The sequence below is a fragment of the Oxyura jamaicensis genome, chromosome 5 (assembly GCF_011077185.1).
Source record: "Oxyura jamaicensis isolate SHBP4307 breed ruddy duck chromosome 5, BPBGC_Ojam_1.0, whole genome shotgun sequence".
NCBI lineage: Eukaryota > Metazoa > Chordata > Aves > Anseriformes > Anatidae > Oxyura > Oxyura jamaicensis.
In genome coordinates this window covers 61,443,040-61,461,061 of record NC_048897.1, presented here as the reverse complement: position 1 = coordinate 61,461,061, position 18,022 = coordinate 61,443,040, and the positions used below count along the sequence as shown (strand labels likewise).

General features: G+C 40.3%; 1 protein-coding gene and 1 long non-coding RNA gene across 6 annotated transcripts in view; both read left to right on the top strand.

Annotated features, from left to right (window-relative positions):
- DENND2B (DENN domain containing 2B) overlaps positions 1–18,022 on the top strand; it is a 143,761-nt gene that overhangs the window by 84,281 nt on the left and 41,458 nt on the right. For all 5 annotated transcript variants that reach the window (XM_035328680.1, XM_035328683.1, XM_035328681.1 and 2 more), the window contains 4 exons: positions 9,815–9,963; positions 12,821–13,036; positions 15,877–15,973; positions 16,915–16,959. In XM_035328680.1, the coding sequence (XP_035184571.1) occupies positions 9,815–9,963; positions 12,821–13,036; positions 15,877–15,973; positions 16,915–16,959 (507 nt within the window). The remainder of the gene's footprint in view (positions 1–9,814; positions 9,964–12,820; positions 13,037–15,876; positions 15,974–16,914; positions 16,960–18,022) is intronic.
- On the top strand, positions 4,215–9,579 carry LOC118168356. Its single transcript, XR_004751506.1, has 2 exons — positions 4,215–5,408; positions 5,816–9,579. It is a non-coding gene; the product is annotated as an uncharacterized LOC118168356 (long non-coding RNA).

The following is an 18,022-nucleotide window of genomic DNA, read 5'->3' as shown; positions in this document are numbered from 1 at the left end:
CAGTTTATTCCACACAAGTGATGAATATCTGCACTGTTTTTAACTCTTTCAGTGTTGTATTATTGCAACAAGTACAAAGGGTACTTCATTTTACTTTGGACAATGAATCTTTATCTACTGCAAACTGGAGGGCTACCAAAGTAGTCAGGGGCCCTACAGCACATCCTCTAAAGAGATACTGAGGGAGCTGAGCTTGTTTAGTCTGGTAAAAAGGAGGCCCAGAGGCAATCTAATGTCTGAAGGGCGAACAAAGAAGATAGCACAAAAATCTTCTTGGTCATGGCAGTTGATACAGTAAGGGACAACTGCCACAAATTTCAGCTTGGGGCTCTTTGTCTGTCTAACTAAATTCTGTCTCTGGTTTGTCAGCCTCAGTGAAATCAGGACTTCACTCTTTCAGTTTTCAGCTGTACTCTCCCTCTGTGCCATTCAAAATAAATGCTATCAGAACACCAAAAATGCTTTTGTTCAGTGTCTACTAATAAAAATATGAGAGCTTATGTCGATACTAAAAAGATTTTTCCATGGAGAGCATCTCTGTATGATCATCAGCCTTCTCTATGAACAGCCAGACCACTGTGCAGTCCACACTTAAAACGTATTGTGTGTTATAGTGCTCATCTTTGTTCAGGGACTATCAACATGCTGCCAGATGTTAAGTGGTAATGTTTGCTTTCCTTGCTTTGGTCTGTTTAAAAAAAAAAAAAAAAAAAAGTGCAGGACTAGTAAGAATTTTTATTCAAATGAGAAGAAATCTTGGGTTCAATGAAACAAAATCACAGTGAGCTCTTCCAACTCACGGGAACTATAAGTTTGCTGTCTACAAATTATAATTTGGGCATTTTGGCAGGGCAGTGGGAAGAGAATACAAAATTTCTGATCTGTGGACAAACACAGAACTTCATTGTTTTGTATTACTTTTTAACAGTCTCATTCCAAAGCACTTCATTCAATACAGGCAGTGATGGGGGAATACAAATTCAGTATAATTCTTATAAACTGTCAAATGCGATTAGAGAAAAGCCAAAGTAGTTTGATCTCTGGCTTTAAAGAAACTAATGTAGTTTTGCGTATCACATCTGCATAATTTATCCCAGTAGTGCTAGACCCCTGTCTCTAAGTAGCACTCTTGTACTCATGTAAACCAGGTGTCTGTAAGAGCGAGTTTATTTTATAGATTTACGTCTGCTTCAAAGCTAGAAAGAACTCTGTCACTGCTGCTTTGGATTTTCTTTGCAAACAGTTGTCCTAGAAGTGGTAGATTTTTTTTTCTCTCCATTTTTTTTTCTTTTTTTTTTTTTTTCTATAGCTGGTTGAATACCCTTCTTCCCTAAATGCTTGTAGGTAGCTAAAATATTGTCATTGCAGCAATAAATTTAATAAAATCTCCCTCAACACCCATAGAATTAAAACTTGTAATGCAGGCATTATCTATCAGAGAGTACCTTCTAAAAAAGTGTATATGAAGTTAAACACCTACAAGGTGCTGTGTGGGGTACCAAATGCTCTCACTCAGGCTAGTCCAATTATCAAAACGTAGCTTTTAAGCACATACGTACTAGGAGTAATTTTTTCTGAGATTATTACACGACCTCCTCATCTGATGCACATGCACACTAAACCTTCATCTTTCTCCTGGTGCCCTTACAGTGTTTCCTTCTTTAATGGTGAGGACAGTGATGAGCTGCTGTGGGCAGTTTGTTATTTTTGAGAGTTGACGTTAAGACTTTTTATTTAAGGTACTTTAAAACCAAAAACTGTTGTTCTTTGAAATCTAGGGACATAACGAACCAGAGACTTTGTTTAGTTTTGTAGTATTTAAGTACATTTTAATAAATGAAATATCTGCATGTTTAGTTCAAGAGAGGTACTGGATTGGAACGTAATGATCCATTCTGAATTAATCAAAAAGCAACGGTATAAAGGCATACACATTCCTAATATTAATCAGAGCTGTGGTCCATGTGCAAGGAACCATGTGGACTTCATTCATCTTCTGTACTAGCATTCACAGGAATGTGGCAGTCATAGTAAACTTAACATTGTTTTGCTTCTTGTGGTTTTGAACGAGTCTTTAATCAGACAAAAACTGATGTGGCTTTATGAATCCAGTTGGGGAAATCATACTTGGCTTTGTGCAAATCAAAGAAACTATCATAGTATTAAGAGATGTCTGAGACAGTTGCTTCTGCTGTGTTTGTGGACAACAGTATTTCCTGTCATGTGTACCATATGGTTTCAGTATTCCAGTCTGTTCCACTAAATACAGTTGAGATGTTTGAATATTGTTATTTAATCCCTGCTGTCTCTGAGGCATTTTTCACCTGGCATCTCAAAAAAAACACAAAAAAGGTTGAATGAAAGTAAAGTGAAAGCAAGGTTAAGGGAACAATATCAAGTTTGTCTAAATAAAATCTAGTAAAACCATGTAAATTACGGTTTGTGTTTGCAAGAGAAATTGCATTCACAATTTTGAAATTAAATACAGAGGAAGAAATCTGCTTTGACAAGGGAGGCATTCTTACTGCATATGTAGCTCATCGGAGTGCTGGACACAGCAGAACAGGTGGGAATCTCCTCTAAATCTTTCAGTTTATTTCTGCCCATCAAGCTCTTAAGAGGAGGAGCACAAGTGTCTGCCCCTGCCCTGGGGAAGTTTGGTGTTTCCCTGGCAGCAGAGCCCCTAGGAACACCAAGTCTAGGCACACTAGCATATGGCAGCCAGGTATAGCCTGGCCTGGCCTATGCCAGGAGTTCGGTGGCATGCCAAGGGAATCGGTATCAAAACCTGTGTTAGGACTGCTTGGTGGCAGGTCCCAGTGCTGTGCTTAGATCCCTCGTGGAAGTCATGCCTCTCTCCTTTAACTTTGTGGCTGACATGGTCAGCAGTATGAGGCTATTTTGTTCATTAAAGGCAGGTATTTTTTCAACAGACGTTTTAGGATGTACTGTAGAAGATGGAGCCTAACAAATACCTTCTGGCTGAGGAAGTGATTTTTGCAAGCCAGCTCCAACAGCAGAAACGGACCTCTGCCTGGGCAGATGGGTTAGCTGTTAAAGAGGGACAGGTAACCTAGGCAAGAGGAAAGCTAGTCGAAGGTGTAAGGTTCAAGCAGCTGGCACAAATTCCCATGGGGTTTAAAAAAGAAAACAAAACCAAAACCAAACCACCAACAACTTTCCTCTAAGTAATGCCATAGTTAATATGCAAAGTTAAAAGTTGAAATGTTTTCATGTTAAAGCTGGGATTCAGCTGTAGAGTTTCGGTTCTGAAAGAGCACAGGCCTTTAGATCTGGGGTTTGATATTGTCCGTGGTAACAGAGGCCAGCCTTGAAAGCTTGCGCTGGAATTCAGTTCCATCTTCTCCTCATTTCTCCCTATCTCCACATCACAGTTTCTCTGTGCTCCACCGAGGAGACTAGAGGCAATTGTCACACAGTCTTGATGGGGATGCAGACTTCTACCCAGCTCTGAAATGCTCAGAGCCATATCTTGGGTTCAGGCCCATCTCTGGTTGTATTTGTATGTTGAGAAGTAACTGATGAAGCCAGTCAGAAGACTTTTCTGGAGCCTCTGAAACTCTCAGTCAGATGAGTTAGATTGTTTCATATTGGCTTCAAATAAAAGGCAATAATTAAAATGTGTTGGAAATCTGGCCATTTATGGAGGGGGAAGAATGAGAAAAGGAGGCAAACAGAGGAAGTGAGGCAGTTAAAGGAGAAGCAGCTGCAGACAGCTACTGTATCTGCTTTGAAAGCTAGAGCTCAAGCAGTCTAGAAAGTAAAGCAATGTGCCCAGAAATATTGCTGTGGAATCTCTGTAACTGGGATGAATTTCTGAGTGAGATCTTGCTGGTGGGCTTCTAATGGGAGCTTACAGGAACCTGTGGTCCCGGGGGCAGCTGGACCTTCAGGGAGGGTTTTTTTTTACACACCTTCCTGCTCTCCGTATCTGTTCAGTGTCACATTAGGAAATGCTGAGCTCTTCCAACTGGATGTTTCTCTTGACAAATACGTTTTGCATCTTAAGAGGAGTTGGAGAGAGGTTAACAACTTAATCACTGTGCTTCTGGAGGCCTATTATTAAACCGTGTTACAATTGTCACCTAAGGTGACTGAAAAGTGAAACTGTGGGATTATATGCAATAATTTATCTGCTTTCCTCTCTTTGTCCATTTGAGTATCTCACTTCAGTTTGGGGAAAATCAATTTCTTGTTTTCTTCTGCACTGTAACAGGACAACTGTCTAAGGGTTTGCATGGGCCTTCTTCACAGCCAGGGACCTGGGTGAAATATAAATCATTATAAAGCCCCAAACCTGTCAGATTGGTACCAGGTCTAGAAAAGTTTTTTGTTGTTGTTTTATTTATTTATTTTTATTTTTTAGTAAAATTGTTTCCCCATAAGTCTTATGTTCAGGTTGTCACTCAGGAAGCAAAATATCTTGCTTTTGGCATATCCAGCTCTTCCTGAAATTAGTGGAGGACAGTTTGTTGCTGTACTTGGGTAAGTATGGTCTTTTCCAGAGAGTTGAAAACGGCCCGAGTTGGGTCTCTCAGCTATTTCACAATGCATCATACCACATAAGCAAGGAGATGGAGCAATATGTCTCAAATCAGTGTTATTAAGCAAAGCATCAGGGCAGCCTAACCCAGGTGGGTGCCTGAGCAGTTAAAATAGGCAGGTGCGGACCTTCAAGCAGGATCCTGAGTGTGTAGGGAATGTGGGTGATTTAACCTTCCCTGTGGAGGCTGGTTCTCAAAACAGCATGGTCAAGCACCTGGTCTCTCCTAAACAGATGAGTTGTTTTGCATTCTGATGTAAGCTGGACATAGTACATGTCATGTAACAAATGGGATGATTTAGCTGCTTTACCGAATCCTCCAGTAAGTGTGCCAAGAGCTGCAGAAATGATGAGTGAGGTCCAGTTGGAAGACATTCCTGCCTGACATTGCTTTCAAATTAGACTGTTTGCAAAGTTCTTCCAGTAAACGTGGAAAAGGGTTAGAAAAAGAGTGAGCTGGGTCTCTTGATGTTTCCAGTAAAATCCCATCATCACCTGCCACATTATCATCTGTCATATTATCATAACACATTATTTCCCATCAGATCATCATCTTGCATCAAAATGGTTGTATGAATCTGGGAGAAACTGGAACTGCTGGGCTGCTGTGGAGCTGCAGCAAACTTGGAGAGAATGTACCTCTGCCAGCAGTGCTGTGCTAGTCCCTTCTCTGAAAACGCTTTGGGCTTTTAGTCAGATGCTTACCAGTAGGTCTCTGGATGACTGATCAGTAAAATACAGATCTATGGTACAAAATGATGGTGTAGGCTGTGATGAGGGAAATGTGTGTCCCTATCTTCCTCCATGACCATACCCTGTCTTTCAAAGTCTAAAAAGCATGGAAGTGTTTTGGAAAGTGTAACTGTGGCAATTTTAATAACAGACAGTATAAGGTAATGGCAACCAGAGCACATTAAATGAAACAATATCCATATGGCCTGTCAGAGAAGGGCCAAATGCTCTAGCTGTCTCATCCTATTGATGATCAGGCTGCTGCTTTGTTGCCACGTTGGGATACATGGATTTCAGTTATTGTCAACGATCATTTGGTGTACAAGAAATATACACTTTGCCATTTGTGAGGTGCTGACACCATCTACCTCAGCTGCACGGTTCAGGAGCCTAGGCTTCCTGTGCAGCCAGTGGGGAAAGCGGTAGGCTTTTAGCTTGGGCATTCAGCATCGCTCTCTGGAGACAGCATCTTTTCTGTGTGGGCATAGGGAGCACAGCAACGTAGGCACCAAGTTTAAGGCAATTTGACGAGCCGTTTCCTTACTATATACCTGATACTTGTTTCTTCCTACTTGTTGGTAGGGCGAAAGGAAGTAGTTACACTCAGTGAACCACGTGGTTCCCCTGGCAGTTGGTTCTGCCATCTAAAATTATGCATTTCCCTGCTTTGTGCCGTTTATAGAGAAGCGTCTGCCTGTATTTTTTTCCCCTTTCAGTCTTATTTTTCACTCCTTCCTCAGCATGAGACAGGCTTGCTGCGTCTGCCTCTGCTTCCCATTTGCCACGTGTGAGAGGCCGAGCAGAGGAACACTGTGTGCTGCCTCAGGACTCGGTGGGGCTGACTCGGAGAGCGTCACGGACTGAGAAATTGCAACCGCTGGAGGAAACTCTACAATGCTTAAGCTCAAGGCACTACATTCCTCATGGCTTTTCTAAAGATCCCTGGCTATTTTAGCCTTTTTTTTTTTTTTTTTTTTTTTTTTTTTTTCCTTTCCCCTATGGACCAATCATTAAATTGCCTGTAAGAGCTTGTGAAGATAAATGTCATGTAGATAAGTGTCCCACGCTAACTCAGCATTTCAGTATGTAGAATTCAAGAGAATGGGAAACGTGGAGGAAAAAAAAAAAAAAAAGCCTGTAGAGGGAGCTGATCTGGAAGCAGGGCTGGTGATCAGAGAAATGCAATAGCAAACCTTCGACAAACACTGTGGCCATATGCGCCGTGGGGGTCTGACTCAGCTTCCTTTGAAGTCAGTGATAGTCTGCTCTTGTCTTCAGCAGCAATTGGATCAGCCTCGTTAAGACAAGCATGGCCTCTATACTATGCTGTCTTTCTTCCAATCTGTCTTGGCTTCCAATAGAGACATCATATGGAAGGAACAAGGACATTTCTTTGCTCTTTCATTGTAAATGTGTTTTCCTTTTGCAGCAAATACAAATGAATACAAAAGCACTACAGCTTGCAGATTGTAAATATTCCTTGCCTTGGTCTCTGGGATTAGAGAAGTGGTGTTGTTGAGGAGAAATGCTGAGGCCAAAGCTGCAAACCTCTGGAGCCAGCCCAGCGGTATGGAAACCTTCCTCATTTTTGTGCTGCAGCACCAGCTGCCACCACAGCCCTTCCCTGAAGCTTCCTTCTGGTGTGGGATCCACACCTGCGGGTGCCCACCAGTCTCCTGGTCTATGTGCCTGTGGAAGGCAGTCACAGTGTACTGGGATGGGGATAAAGGCTGTTCTAAGGCAGTTTAGGAAATCCTCACACATTTGATTTGCTTGCTTGCAGTCTTGGGTTTCTTGTCACTTGCCCTTCCTGTTCTTGACACCCAGAAACCAGTCTGTCTGTGCTGCCTGGCACTCTTTCTGCATGTACGGTCTTTTGTGTCTCTTCCACCAAGAAGAGCACATATACTAAAAAGCAGTGGTTGTCTCAGGTTTGAAAACTGCTGAAGACCACGCAAATAAATCATCTCTTCTAGTTCGCTGGCTGAACAAAACACTTGGTTCAAATGTCAAACCAGGAAAACCCGGTTGTTTCAAATTGATCAGACGATTTCATTATCAGAGATTTCTCGGGGAAAGAGGTTATTCTTACAAAAAAAAAAAAAGAAAAAAAAAAAGAAAAAAAAAGCATATTTAATCTCAAGACATCATTTCAAAATGAAAAAAAAAAGGACCTGAAGTAAATTGATTTTTAGGCAAATGATAAAAATAAGTAAGTGCTCTTGAATGGCAAATCAGTCATCTGAAGAAATATACGCAGCTCTAGGGAAAGGGTTAAAATCCCTGTGGTGTCTCCACTGACCTCCACGTTACACTGAAGAGGAATTTGGCCAGAGCTTTCTTTTGGTAGACAATCTGAGTCAGAAAAGCAGCCTCTGCTCATGATTTCTTGCTCCTCCTTCTTCCCTCATCCAAGACTTCTCAGGGCCCATTTCTATACTTAATATTTTAGATCAACATTTGTAATGCTGAGTTTAGCTGGATTCAAGCTGTTTTGTTTTACGTGGTGTCTTGGAAGGAGAATCACCCTAAACTTTTTAAATGCTTTACTGTTTAGAAAAAGGTTTCTTTTCAACTGATGAACTTGTTTTTTCTCAGAAGTTTGGATAATATGCAGACTAATGTAATAACATTAGTAATCTGTTTTCTCAAGGAAGTGTGTGTTTAACCAGTGTCCAATATAGTTGGGTGTTTTGAAATCTGCTGATCCATCCTAAAATGCTTATTTGACCTATACTTGACTTGGGCTTACAAGAAATTTTATTATGCTAGTACTGTCCAATTAGCTGTGTTGTTGTGATCGTCATATCTAAAGCTGTAGCATTTAAAAGTAACATTTACTGCACAATGTCTATTTATTTCTCTTCCTGCAGAAGGAGTCGATTGGTTCCATAGTCCTCTCAGGACATCTGTAGCTTTAAATTATTTTAACAATATTTGTTACTTCAGATTTATCCTGTCCATTGCATTCATCAAAGCGTCTTTCTTTTAAGTATTTCATGCACCTGAAGGCATCCTTTCTGTACAGCATGTGGACTATTGACAGTGCAACCTCTGTAATCAGATTCCCTCTGGATGAAATAATAGGTTGTGCCTGCCAATTCAAACATTCTTCAAGAGCAGCAGTTATTCAGGCTGCTAATTAAAACAATGCTAAAACATTCACTCTTGTGCTTACTTCTGACTAGAAATCAGTATGATGCACTACTGAAGCAAAACCCTAGTTTTACTGGTAACGTGTGGATGTGTGATCTTGCTAATTGCAAGCTCTTATCACTATAATTGACGGGTCAAGCAGACCTGTGTTTCTAGGCTTATCAGTAAACTAGAAACACAAACTGTTTTAGTTTTCTTTTGTGCAATGAGGAAATATAATATTCTGTCTAGAACGAAAACTGACAGTCAAAAGGACAAGGGTATTAATTCAAGCCTTGCTCTCACTGAAAGTAACTATACCTCAGCTGTGGCCTCTGTGAAAAGTGAATATTGTCTCTGTGAATAATAAACCATGCTATAGCTTTCCATCCTCACTTCCTAATTAACACAGTATATAATAAAACCTGAACTGGATACAAAACTTTAATTTTACTGGTGGAGTTCATTCCTCTTTGTGCTTCTTAGTTTAGTGAGTTCAGTATTTCTGTGAAGACGAGTTGCTCCATCAGTCCTTAGATGGAAATGGCTGCCAAAGGGTTTTGGAGCTCATTTAAATCTGTACTGTAAACTTTGGGTCTGGTTTTCAAAGACAGAGAAGACAAAGATTGCAGTCTGCTTTTCGATGTATTTTTCATTTATCTCATCTTTAGTGATTAACAGTTCAAGCCTCCATGTATTACTGGCAGGATGAGAACCCTTCCAGGCAAAACAAATTTTACATAAGTTGAAAAGAATAACTGCTCAGTCAGAAGGTGTGATATATTTTAAAGAATACCCTGAGGATGTAGCAAGGCTGGTGCAGAAATCCTTCCCTCATCTTTTAAATTTTCCAATCTTCTCTCTTGGCACTGCTGAGCTGAAGCGCTTATTCTTTCTTTGCCTTCTCTCAGGGCAAGAGAAAAATGAAGGTAGCATCACATAAAAGTTGTCTTATTGTGTGTAAGGGTGGTATGTCGAGAACAGTTATTTATTGCTATTCGTTTCACCCGATGAGTGGCTGCTATAGGTTTATAAAATCTACTGATATCCTTTAAAGTAGTTATGTGCCTTGGTTTTTATATATCAATAAATTTTGCACAGCTGCGGATGCTCAGAAGCACGTCTTGTGAAATCTTTGTGTTTTATTAAAAAAAAAAATAAAAAATAAAAGGAAAGTAAAAAAAATGTCGACCTCATAGCCAAGTTCTCCTCCAAATACTTCCAGCTGCAGCGAGAGGGATGAGTCATGCTGAAAGCTGAGGAGCTTTTCTTAAAGCCTTTCACTTGGTTCACATGATTTTTTTTTAATTTTACATTCCTGTCTGTTTTTCTTTTCTTAAAAAAAAAAAAAAATAAACACACACACAAAAAAAAAACGTGAAGGAGAGTCACCCAAGGAAAACCCGTATGAGGATGTGGAGCTGAAAGGCCGTCACGCGGGCCGAAAATCCCATCAGCTCTCCGAGAACTCCCTAGATTCTTTGCACAGGATGTGGACTCCGCAGGACAGGAAATACACATCACCTCCCCAGGTAACGCACGGCTTCCAGGGCGCGAGGTCGCGTTTCTTTCTGCGCTCAAAGCTTCTTTAAAGCTGCTGCAAGAGAATCAGTTGTGGCATAGGAGGAAGAGCAGCTGCACAGAATGAGAAGGGGTATCTGGAAAAAAGAATGCGATCAGATCTGTAAATCGTTGCTCTTGGCAGCTGTAATTCAGAGGCTCAGCGCTGCCCTGCAGAAGCTGATTGCTGTTTGGAATAGCCCTGACGAGCGCTGGCTGTGGGCAGCTGAGTTTAAGCAGAATCCTTCTGCCAGTCATTTGGGGAGCTGAATCTGGCCCTAAATCCTTGCTGTGGTTACACCTCTTTGTGAATACCTCAGTGTTTGCTGATGGCCTTTCAGTAGGACAGGAGGGAGGAAGTCAGGTTCTTCATCTTCCTCACATATTTTGTGAGGCCTCTCGTGGCTTGCTAACGTGAAGTGTGCGGCGTGGCATGGCTTCTTGTAAGATGGAGGAGGCAAAGTATGCCCCCCGCCCTAGTAAATAAATGAATAATAAAATAATTAGAAAAACCTGAGTGTCTGCATTTAACAAGGCTGTATAAGCTGTGTTGGCAGCATAAAATAAAACACCGGGAACTCTACAGAGTTTCCATTTTGTGGTGAATTTTCCAAAGCAGTGTGTTTTCTGGGAAAGCTATGAAATGCCAGATTGCTACGCTGTTTATGGGATCATTGTGTTCATAAGGAAAAATATAAATTTGTCACATACTTAATTTTGAGATTCAGAGCTTCTTTTAACGGAACTTCATTTTGTACTGAATCAACAGAAAATTTGCAGTTTAAAAAAGGTCACGAGGACCTACATTTTTGTCATGTAAAGTAACGTAGAACAAAACTAAATATGTTTTCTTTTGCTTATTCAGTTGGGTACATGTGAGCACCACGGTCCTAGAGACAAAAACATTACCAGGATTCTTAGTATACACCTTGCCCATCAGTTGTAAAACAGGAGTATTCTCAGCAAAGGTACTGAAAAGGGGAAAAGTGGGAAGTGAATAATCAGGCAGAGTAAGGAGACACAGAAACAACAGCCATGAAGATAACTTTGTAGTGAAAGATATACAATGCAGAACAATTGCTTTTGGCTGTACTCTATGTGTGAAGAGGAATTGTGATTTCGTTTAGATGGTCCAAAAAGATGTCCCGTTGGGGTAGGACCCATACAGGTCCATGGTAAGACACTGTCCACCGTTGGGTGTTTTACACAGGGTGATCAAAGAATATACAGATTAAAGTTGTTTCTGTAAAGTTTCTCAGGAAATAAGTATTGTCTGGTATCTACGCAACAAGGCTATCTTTATTCTGGTAGCTTCTTTTTGAAATGCCGCCAGGAGTTTCCGTCAGTCCTGCCATAATTGTGCTGTCATTTTGTTGATATATAAAGCAAAGGGACACTAAGAGCAGGTCAGCTATGAGCCTGGGCAGTTCTCTGATGACCAGAAATAGAACAGTCTCAATTTCCTGAAAAATGGCAGCTTTGTCAACAATTTATCACCCAGTTTTTCCAGCATAGCAACATAGCTGGATTAGCAACATGACTCTTCAGTCATGGATTATGATAAACAAGATGGAAGAGATCAGAAGGTCAGCAGGCTTTCACCAATCATCTCCAAAAAGAACTTTCATTTCTAGGCAGCTGCAGATTTTCCTGGCATGCAAACCTGTGGTAAGCAGAGACCTCAGAAACACTGGCTTGTGGTCATTTTGAATCCCAATCTCTTCTCCTTTCCCTTTTGTTGTTTTCAGTTATTAAAGTCATCAGATAAAAAATAATGTTTTATTGATGATGACGTGTTTGTGATGCAAAACCCACACATACAGAAACACCTACTTTTGATCCCAGATCGTATGGCCCTGTAGTAGGTAAACCTTCCAAGTAAAACAAGTGGGACATTTGCTAGTGCAGGTAGCAGTGGTAGTGTGTAGGTGGGTAGTGCAGTGCTCATACACCTGTTAATTGGATATTAGCAATTGCCAGCTCAGGGCTGTTTGATATAACGGTACTTATTTTCTAGACACGGTGGTTGTGGTAGATGTGTAAAGGACCATTTGGTGGATAGACAAGCTAAGGGAGAGAGTGGTGGAGGAAATGACTTTCTCTCCTTCACTTGCATCATAGGGAAGCTGGAAAGAGAACCTAAAGACCTGACCCTGCCAGCCTGTGAATTAACCTTCCCAAGAGCTGGGCAGAGCTGCTTTGAGGACTGTTCCAGGAGAGGGAGAGCCCCATTTTTTTTTTATTTATTTTTTAAGATAGATGTTGCTTGATGCCTATTCCCATCAGTGAGATCTTGCCTTCCTTGCTACAATGATAACTGATTTGTCCTTTAAAGAGAATTCCTTGGGAAGGCAGGACAAAGCTATAACCCAGCCTCTGCATATTGACGGATATTAAAGCATCTTGACATGGTGGAAATTCAGCCAGCTTGATTTTCTACTTTCTTTCTCTAGGATGAATAGCAGCCCCAGTGTAGTCACTCTGGATTTTCACCACTGCAAGTGAGAGAGATCAGGCCCATCATATCAGTGTTTTGATGTCCTTCAAACTTTTAAGTTAGGTTTGAATGCTCATGGTGTTTGTTAATGTGGTGTGGGTCCATGGAAATCCAAAGCCAAATGCAGTCTATTGTTTTCTTTGAAATTTAGATAAAGCCTTAGATATCGATCCCTGTTTCTTCAGTTTGACCTTGCACCCTCTTTTTGCACATACTTCATACGGGGCAATGGCGCGATGCCTTTCTGTAGCCACCACTCGCTCACAAAGAGCTGCTTCTGCACTAAATGTTGACAAGGAGGGGAAGAGTTCAAGCTGTTCTTGTTCCCACAGCTACCTTCGAAGCCTAGCAGCCAGTCTCTGCGTATTGGGAACTGGTCGGAAAGGAAGAGCCACCGCTTACCACGGTTACCCAAGCGGCACAGCCACGATGACATGCTGCTGCTGGCTCAGCTTGGCATTCCCTCTTCCCCCTCCAGCCTCAATGAGGACAGCCTGAGTACCACAAGCGAGCTACTGTCTACACGCCGGGCCAGGAGGATCCCAAAGGTACTGGCAGGATGATCTTGTCCCAACAAATTGTCCTCTGGGGAGATAAAATTGAACGCAAGGCCACAATTACAAGGCTTATGCTGGGGTTAGGTCACCTGTCTGCAAGAGCCTGAAAATCTCTATCCCACCTTTAGCCATTATTTATTTATTTATTTAGCCATAGAAAGCTCTTTTTTTTGCATCCTAGAGGAAATTTGAGATCAAAACAGAAAAAGTAACTCTTGGGAGCCAAAATATATTATTTTTTTTTACACACATCCCTTCTCTAAAATTGGATAACTCTCCACTGGTCCAAAAGTAGCAAACATCTGATTGCCGTCTTTGCAATGAGTTGATTTTAAGCCAATTCTGTTTTCTATGTTTTTCTTTAAGCTTTGTGGGCCAGAGCATTTTGTGTACCTAACGTTATGATTTTGAACGGGTGATGGCCAAACATTTAGAATTTATAACATGGAGCAGCATCTGAAGTATGCTTTTTTTCCCCATCACTTATTTGGTTTTGGGAAAACAGTTATTATTGACTTAACATGTTTCTCTGCATTCACTAATAGCTTACCCACTCCTCATAACTCATAACTTCAAGTTGTCTTGAAGGATTTGAACCAAAAACTAGTTTTCTATTTTGCAAGGAGTTCAAATTTTCCAATTCAAAATGAGATGTGGAAAAAACCTACAAAGAAACACAACCCCCTGAAAAAAAAAAAAGGGGGGGGGGGGCATACCAAACAAAACCCAGGCCTTTTCTAGTACAATAGCAACAAAGAGGAGAGAACTGCCAATATGTTTGTTTTTGGCTTGTGAACAAAGGCAGTTTTTACTGTATTCAGCTCTTTCCTTTTCTTATTAAACAGTATATTTTAAAGTACGTGGCTGTAAATACTATGACTGGGGAGAGGTTGTTATGTTCCTGTCAATTAGTTTGAAATTCTGCCTAAGCCAGAAGCAAACAAAGAAAATTAACGTTATGTGCTTAATATTTACTATATTTTTACTTTCTTGAAATATACTATTTTACTGCACAAATGAGCATACATCTTTGGAGGAAGTTACTCTAACAGAGTAGTGTACTTTGATTTTGAGTAAAATTTTGAAAGTTTGTATGTTAGTTTTGTACCCAACTTTCATTTTTGTCAGATTTAAGGAATAGACGTTCTCCCCATGTAAAATTATGCTTTAAAAGTATGAAAGTTCATGGTTTTATCATAAATTTAATGATAATTTCTGCCTTTGACAGCTCTAACTCCTGGAATCATGTATTAGTGGATAATCTCATGTTTTTATTGAGAAAATGTTAGTTATTAGAGAAAAGACTTGAACCTGAGAAACCCGTCCTGCATCAGCGCCCCATGCCTGCACAGATGCACAATACAAAGAGAAGATAGCAGGGATGTTTCATGAAGCAATATATATAAAAAAGGGGGCTTTCTTCACCACCATGCAATGTGTTTTATACTCTTGGTGAAGCAGCTCAAGCAGACAAAGTGCTGAGCAGCCCGGTGAAGGGAGCACAAAATCCCAGCAAGACCCCTCACTGGATGCCTCCTGTTTTTCCCCAGAACAAATCTTGGTTTAGTTATTGGTTACCTCCTCTGGTCTGCTGTCCTGGCTCCTCTCCTCAGCTGCTTTGGGCTTGTCCGTCTGGTAACCGTGACTCGAGTACCCAACGACATGATTGTGTGCATTTGGAAATGGAGAGAGGGGCCCTATTTAGTTCTTATTGTGCTCAGTGGAAGCGTAAAGAGAATTTGTGCAGTAACTGTAAAATTTCCCATTAAAAATAGGTATGTGTTTCAAATAGCACTCCTGATAATATATGTAGTCAGCATGATTCAACTGTTGGAGGGACTGCATGAGGTTTTGTACCAGTCTGTGCTCTGTTACCAACATTATATTGTGTCCATACCAAATTAGCATCTCTCTATGAGTTTATTTCTCTCTGCAAGCTGAAATAAAACAGTTTTTGCAAATTGTGTAATAGTTCTGTGAGTAAAGCTGCTGTGGAATGAAATATGCTATTATAAAGATTTTAAAGATTTATAAAGATATTATAAAGATTAATTGCTTCATATTTGTGAGTTTTCAGAAATTATAATATATTGTTTAATTGGTAATTTTTAGTAAGCCCAACCCCTTGTTAAATTCACTAAACGTCAATGTTTTCCTTCATCTCAAATTATTTTGGATAGGCAGCTATTATCTGGATTAGTCTTGTTGAGGGAAGTCATAAAGATGATTACCAGGAGTTAAAACTCCAGCAACTGCTTGCTTTAGCCAGCACTAGTAGCTCATTTCAAAATACATTTGTAGATAAGGTTAAGATTGGAGAAAATAGATACAGCACCTCTGAAGGTCAGTAAGTACAACACAAGTTGGAAGGGGAAGGGAGGAGAAGTCCGTATGGGCCAGATCCTCAGCTGATATAACGTGGCTTCAAAGCAGCAGGTTATTCTGTACCTAAAAAGGCTTTAAAAAGCTACAGTCAACTTTTTCTGTCTGAGAGAGAAATGAGGTGGTTAGAGGATAACAGATGCCTTTGAATCCTCAGTCATATTGTGCTTCTATTGCAAGTGCCTAAGTCATTTTTGATAATGAGGTTTTGGTTTCCGACTTCTTTCTTTATGAAAACCTATCTATAGGTAAGGTAGTGAAATTTAAGATAAGTGATTCAAACAAATGGGATTCAAAATAAGAGAGTTGCATTTTGAACTAGTAAAGGTTTAAGGGCATCCACTTGACCTATAATCCACAGTCAAATTGTTTGGATAAATCCATTAATTAAAAGTTTTGTAGCAGGGAAATGTTTGGCCTTACTGTTTTTTCACTTTCCTATTTTGCAGCTTGTCCAAAGAATCAATTCCATCTACAGTGCAAAAAGAGGGAAAAAACGATTGAAGAAGCTTTCTATGTCCAATATTGAGACAGCATCCCTGCGAGGTACAACACATGCATCATGGTTCAGTGGTCCATTTGGATATTAGAGAATGAACAGATTCCCGTCTTTCATTCACATGCACCTCAGGCTCAGCTTTGTTTAGAACTTTCTGGTGATAACCAAATGATAACTTTGATAACGATGATAACTTTGTGAAAGGAGAAAAATGGGGATAAGCTAAAAATAAACCATATTCTCACTGTTGTCTATCCAATTAATCCTGTGACCAGCTAGACTTACTCAGCCTGTTCTTTACTTCACTTCTTCAGTAGTTTGCACCTCTCAGTTTTGTCCAGAATTACAATCTGACTCTCTAATTCATTCATGCTTTTTCCTGGCATGAACATTTGAATGTAACTCAGCCTGTGCTTTGGATTGCTTCTGGAAAAGCATGGGCCCTGAAAGAAATTCAGGCAGTGTTTGTAATAGGAGTACAATGAAGTTTAATATAAGTACACCTCAGAAATGCATCTTATTGTAAAATTACTTTTGCATGTCACCCAGACAAAGCTCGTAAGACTTCCCTTGACTTCTCAAGTGCTACATAGATTCCTTTCAAAAAAATTTAAAAATTTAAAAATAAAAAATTACAAGTCTGAAAAAGTAGTGGATGGGATAAAAATTCATTTTCAAAATGTCTCATTCACCTCTTTAGCTTAGCATAGCAGTTCAGTGCAACCATTTGCTGGAAGGGGGAACGAATTCTACATTTTCACCAAAATGAAGCTCTTATTCTCAAGTAAAATTAAAACTTATTTCAATGGAAACATAATTGAAACAGTCACTCAAACTTTATTTCAAGATGTTTTAAAACTCAGGAGGACAGCATGTGTGGATCACAAGGTTCAGTGTGAGGTGTGTGTTTTTCACAGTTTCACCACAGTAAACTGAGTTCATGTTTGCTTTGGTTTTACATTAACTGATCCCTCTGTCTCCTCTGCAGATGAGAACAGCGAGAGTGAGAGCGACTCAGATGACAGGTTTAAAGGTAAGGGGTCAGCCTTTAACAGCTCCTAGTTAGCCACTGTCACAGAGCCTGTCAACATACATTCTCATGCTACTGCACATTGTTCCTGTCCATGACCTGTATTTTCCTTCCTGAACTATTCTGACTTCATTACTGTAGAGCTCACAAAAATTCCAGCACAGCAGCATGAATGTGGAAAGCAAGGACAAAATGAACTGTGAGGATCTAACAAGGATTTGGCAACTGTGCCATAATGAAGAACAGGACCTTTGATAGATTTGCTTTGTCAGCTACTTCGCAGATGCTAGTGTTTTCCAGACCAACTACTGGGTGCAAACTGAGAGGGATGAGGTTGGATAAATAGACTTTCTTCTTATTCATATGCTGCTTTAAGTGTTTGCTTCTAGGTGCTGTTGGAGGCAAGATACTGGGCATGATCCCGTGTAGCGGTTCTCATACTCTTTTATAGGTCTGCAGTCTGCAAACTGTAGAAATTCCTTTATCAGTACACGGCACCTGCACAACTCTGCTTAAGCTAGGCTAGTAAATTAGTCTGTTATTTTCAAGAGTCCTGATAAATGGACAGAACTGTAAAAAAAAAGTCAAAGGCAGCAAAAGCAGATTTTTATTACTAAAACCCTATCATATTATTAATAAGTGAGGGCAAAAAATACCCACAGGAGCGCAGAGCTGTGGTTATAAGACGAGGAGAAAGCATTCTTATCTGTCTACTACAGATATCACCTGCTTACTGTTCATACAGGAAACCTGCCTGGAAAAAATATATCTGAGGAAAAAAAGATGTGTTCCAGATAGGTGGTGGTAAGACACAGAAACTCACCCAAAACAAGCTGTATGCAACATTGTACAGCAATATCTGCAAAACAGCTCATTCCTCCTTTGTAGACAGATACCAGCCCCAAAACACTTGCGATTATGTTTCTCTTTGTGTCCAAAATCAAGGAGGTTGCTCTTACCCATAGCCCACAATTAAGAAAAACAGGGCCTCTCGTAGAAATACTCTGTTTTCACTGGAAACTGAGAAGCTTTTCCCCTTGTTGTTGTGGAAAGGAGGATCCTCATT